Genomic DNA, 5,065 nt, shown 5'->3' on the forward strand with positions numbered 1-5,065 from the left:
GGGGGAAGGGTGGGCGCCGCGGGGGGGGCCGCACGCAAGCGCCATGCTGCCGACGGCTCATGCGGGGGGCGGCGGGGTTTGGGGGGGGACGGGACACGGGGTTGGGGGGGCTCAGCTCCACTCCCCTATTCCCCAGATCCTCCGGCTGCCTCCGGGGCCGCGGTTTGGGCAGCACAGAGCAGGGAGGGACAGCACAAGGGGTCCCCCGCACCGCTGCGGTGTCCCCCCTGGAGCGGGGGGGTCCCTGTCTGAGCACCCCGCTGTCCCCAGGAGCAGTCCAAAAAACCGGGGGTGCTTCCAGCCTCTCCACTGAACCCCCCTGGGGTGGCCAGGGAGCCCCAGTCCCGGTTGGCAGGACCGGGGCTCCCCGGGAACTGCACAAACCTTGGGTGGGGGGGGATGCAGGGGACACCGGAGGGGAAGGGGGTCCCGCAGCGGCTGCGCGGAGAAGGGCAGAGCGCGGGGCTCACGCCAGCGAGGATGATGCCGGTCGGCCAGTCCAGGAGATGAAGGCTTCTTCCCTCGGGGCGCAGAGCGGCCTGGTGGGCTCCGCCTCCCTGCCGGGCGAGCATCCCGCCGGCTCCTTCCTCGGGGGGGCCCCACGCGGCTCCCCCGCGCCCACCCGCGCCCTCCGCCCACCAGTGTCCGTGGGAGAAGCCCCCGGGGCGGGCGCCCGTCCCCCTGCCCGGCCCTGCCCTCCTCCTCCTCCTCCTCCCGCCCTTAGCGCCCCACGCTGATGTTGCACGTCTTGCAGCTGGGGTCCTTTTTGGCGTTGGCGGTGGACAGGCTCATGAGCTGGTGGCCGCTGATCTCCCCCAGCACGCCCAGGGCGAGGTCCACGGGCTCCGTGTAAATGACCTCCAGGATGCTGTCCTGGGCGTGGCGGTACACCAGCTCGCCCTCCTCCACGCAGCACGTCAGGAACTTGTTGGAGGAAATGTCCAGCTGGGGGAGGCGCTCCCGGCAGAAGAGATCCCCGGAGGAGCCCTTGGGCGCCAGGACCAGCACGACGTAGTGGTAGGCGGTGTACATGCAGTAGAAGTCCGCGAAGTAGAGGTTGGTGTTGGGGTTGAAGAGGCGCTGGGCCGGGATTTGGAAGCGGTACCGGCCGTAGGGCGAGTCCTGGGGGGGCTGCCCGGTGTTGAACTCGGTGTTGCAGCTGAAGAAGATGCCGTGCAGCATCCCGCTGGTGGGGGAGCCGTGGCTCCCGCTGTTGTCCTTCAGAGACGGCTTCATCACGTTCCCGCAGTGCATCCTGGCGCGAGGAGCAGGAGGAGGAGGAGGGACACACAGACAGGCACAGGCAGGGTCAGGGGGTGCGCCCTGGGAGTGGTGGGGGGAGAGGGGAATGGGGGCTGGGGGTACCTGACGTGCTGGAAATACTCCTTGTGCTGGTTGCGGTAGAAGACGGAGAAGCGCAGCATGCGGCCGGCGATCAGCTCTGCCTTCTCCTGCAGCTGGGCCAGGTGCTCCTTGGCATAGTCTGGGGGGGCAGGGATGGGGACATCAGGGCGTCTCCATCCCCCTCCGGCAGCCCTTCCCTGCCCGCAGCTCCCCGCACCTCCTGCCTCCCACTCATCAGCTGCCGCTCCAACCGGCCCGGCTTGTGCCAGCTCCCGGCATCGCCCCCGTCCTCCTCCGGGCTCCTGCATCCCGGCATTGCCCCCGTCCTCCTCCTGCCTCCCAGCTCCCAGCATCAACCCCAGCCTCTTCCCCAGCTCCAGGCTCCCAGTATTGACCCCATTCTGCTCCCAGCTCCCAGGATCGTCCCTGTCCTCCCTCTAAGCTCCTGACCCCCAGCGTTGACCTTGTTCTCCTCCCACCTCCCAGTTCCTGGGAAGGCCTCCATCCTCTGTCCTGGCTCCCAACTCCAGGGATTAATCCCCTCCTCGCTCCCAGCATTGCCCCCTCACTTCTCCCAGCTCCCAGTGTCATCCCTGTCCTCCCCATCTTCCCAATTCTGAGCCACCCCTGTCCTCCCTCCTGGCTCCTGGCTCCCAGAATTGTCCCCATTCTCCTCCCAGCTCCCGGCTCCTGGGATCGCCCCCATCCTCCCTCCCGGCTCCTGGGATCACCCCCATCCTCCCTCCCGGCTCCTGGGATCGCCCCCATCCTCCCTCCCGGCTCCTGGGATCGCCCCCATCCTCCTGGCTCCCAGGTGGCCCCCATCCTCCTCCCAGCTCTGGGCATTGCCTGTTTCCTCCTCCTCCTCCTCCTCCTCCTCCTCCTCCCAGCACTGTCCCCATTCTCCTCCTGGCTCCCAGGATGATCCCCATCCTCCCCTCCCGGCCCGTGTCCCGCTCACCGCCGGTGCAGAACTCCACGGTTTCGCTCCAGCCGGACACCAGGTACTCCCCATCGCTCTGTTTGACGGCCGTTTGCACGGCCACGCTGTACTCGGTGCGGGGGCTCAGGAACCAGTGCCCCCGCACCGTCATGGGCAGCGGCACCGCCTTGGCCACCAGCTTGGTGGGGACATCCTGTGCCCAGGGGAGGGGGGAGGGTCAGGCGGGACAGCAATCCCACCGCCCCAAATCCCCCGCACCCCCGCCCCGCGCCCAGGGGATGGTGCCAGGCAATGATTCCCCCCAAAACATCCACCTCGGGGCACCCAAAGCACGGCGGGGACACTTCTCCTGCTGCACACCCCCCCACCCCCCCAGCTCTGTGCCCCCCTCCCGGTCCCCAGACAGCGATGGGGGCACAGGGTCCCCACAGAGGGCGGGGGTCTGGGGGACACCCCCCGCTCCCGGTGGCATCTCGCGGTGTCAATAGGCCACGGAGCAGCTCCGCAGTGCAGAGCCGTTTCTGTGGCAACGGCGGATGCTGAAGTCGGGAGATGGAGGGGGGGGGAATATCCCACCCCCCCAACCCTTTATTATTGGGGAGGAGAGAAAAAAAAAATAATGTTAAACATTAAATAGCATCACCGTGGCAACGGCGCTGCTAAAAACGGCCCCGAATTAGTGACTCGCAGCACGGGGAGTGGGAGTGGGAGAGGTTTGTGGCTCTGCTCCCCCGCGGGGGCTTGAGGGGGGGGTCCGTCACCGCCTGATCCCCATCCCAGTGCCCTCCACCAGCGTGTCCAGAGTGGGGAATGACCCAAATCAGCGTGGGAGTGGGTTAAAAGCCAGTTCCCTCTCACCAACCCCATCTCCTCACCTCGGACAGGGGGTCCCACATCCCCCTCCCACCCACTCCCGCGGGCTCACCCGGTGCTTGAACTTGTTGGAATTCTTGTTCTCCTTCTTGTTGAGGTCGATGAAGTAGTGGGTGACCCTCTCCAGGTCCCCCTTCTCCATGGCCCAGGAGATGCGGAAGGAGTCGCAGGTGATGTTGTTGATCTCGATGTTCTTGGGGGTGGAGAGCAGCTCCATGGCCGGAGGGGCTGAGCTCCTGCGGGCACGGCGCGGGCCTTGGGGGGGTGCCGAGCAGCCCCCCGAGCTGCCCACGTCGGCAGCTGCCGGGGCCGCTCCCCCCGCGGAGGAGCAGATGGCACCGGGGGGGTGGAAAAGCGGCCAGCAGCCAGGAATAGGCAGCGCGCAGGCAGGAGCAGGCAGCGGGACGCCGGGGAACAAGCCCGGTCGGGTGCGGGGGCCCCGGCCGCTCCCCCGGGTGCCGCGGGGCCCCGGCGCGACGCCAGCGGGTGTTTCGGGGTTTGCTCAACACCCGGGGTGGGGAAAGAAAAACAAGGGGAGCCGAGGGAGTGCTGGGAGAGAGGGGAGGGTTGGACTCGCGGGCACTGGAAAAGCTGGATCCGCCTTTTCGCCCTGGCCCGTGCCTCAGTTTCCCCCCCTTCGCTGCGCCCCCCGGGAGACGCTCTGGGGGTGGGGGGACACGCGGTGACACCCGTGACGCGGGGAGGGGGTGATGCTCGGGGGGGGGGGGTGTGCCTCCCACCCTGCGCCCCGGTACCCTCGGATTTGTGCGGGGGTAGCTGTGCCCGATGTACCCAGAGCCCCCCTCCCCACGCTCTTCGCGTGCCCACGGCCACCCACGCCAGGCTCATCCCTGTCACTCGGCCACCCACGGCCACCCACGACCACCCAGTGTGTCCCCCCTCCAATCTGCGCAGAGCCGGGGGTCACCCCCAGCCCCACTCGACACCCCCCAGCCACCCCAAGCAGGGTGCCACCCAACAAATTCTCCCCCCCTCCCAGAACCCTCGGGCACAGCAGAAGGTCACCGCGCTGGGGACAAGGTGCCACCTCGCTGCCCCACTCCCGTGCCCGCCGGTGGCGCAGGAAATTCTGCACTGGGATTGCTCCAGCCGGATCGTGTCACCGCGTCCCCGTGTCCCCAGCACCCCGCGCCCCTCAAAAAGCCCTCAGCGAGCCCTCTATGTCCCCATATCCCACCTCCCCCCCATATCCCTGTGCCCCCCCGGGCATCCCTCGGCGGTGCCATTGGGATGTTGTCCCGACGCCACCGGGATTTGGCGGCTGCTCCGGGTGTCCCGGTGCCGGTGAGGGCCTTACCTGGCCGTGCCGGGGGGCTGCCGGGAAGCGGTGGGATACCGGTGGAGCGGCAGGGTGGGAAGAGGGAAGGGGCGGCAGGACAGGGAGCCCCGGCGGGGCTGATCCAGGCGGGAAGGACGGAGGATGCCGGTGGGATCGCGGTGGTACCCGGCGCTGCCGCGTCTCTGCCTGCGGCTGATGCGACTGGGATCCTCCCAGCCAGCTCGGAAATAGCAAACACCCTCCAGAGGAGGGAGAGAAGAGGGGAGAAAAAAAAAAAAAAAAAAAAAGGGAAAAATAGATATCCAAGGAGCTGGGAGAAAAAAGGGGGAGGAAGGAAAAACCTCCCGGTTCTGCCAATGGGATGGAGGGACGCGTGCGGCGTCAGGTGATGGAGGCAGAGCGGGATGTGGGTGCACACTGGGGGTGGGTGGTGGGCAGGTTCTGCCTGTACCCTCCCGCTTTTGGGGCTGGGGGGGAGAGTGTCCCGCTTGTGCCGCACCCCCGCCCTCTAATCCATCCCCAAAAATGTGATGGATGAGGCGCGTGGGGAGGTTGGAACCCACTCAGGACCCCGCCGTGGGAAAGGGGGTGCAAAGCCCGAGTGG

The 5,065-nt window shown here is 67.7% G+C and overlaps 1 protein-coding gene across 1 annotated transcript; it reads right to left on the reverse strand.

Moving 5' to 3' along the window:
- Positions 1-7: 7 nt before the first annotated feature.
- Positions 8-4,841, reverse strand: PHYHIP (phytanoyl-CoA 2-hydroxylase interacting protein). The gene is made up of 5 exons (XM_027907265.1): positions 4,479-4,841; positions 3,213-3,396; positions 2,306-2,480; positions 1,366-1,483; positions 8-1,255 (listed from the first exon to the last, which is right to left on the reverse strand). The coding sequence occupies exons 2-5, from the start codon at positions 3,375-3,377 to the stop codon at positions 721-723; spliced, it is 993 nt and encodes a 330-aa protein (XP_027763066.1). The 5' UTR covers positions 3,378-3,396; positions 4,479-4,841; the 3' UTR covers positions 8-720.
- Between the last annotated feature and the right edge of the window lie 224 nt (positions 4,842-5,065).

Source organism: Empidonax traillii, unplaced genomic scaffold, assembly GCF_003031625.1.
Source record: "Empidonax traillii isolate 1590-97213 ecotype Southwest subspecies unplaced genomic scaffold, ASM303162v1 scaffold1433:size205388, whole genome shotgun sequence".
In the NCBI taxonomy this organism is placed as follows: Eukaryota; Metazoa; Chordata; class Aves; order Passeriformes; family Tyrannidae; genus Empidonax; species Empidonax traillii.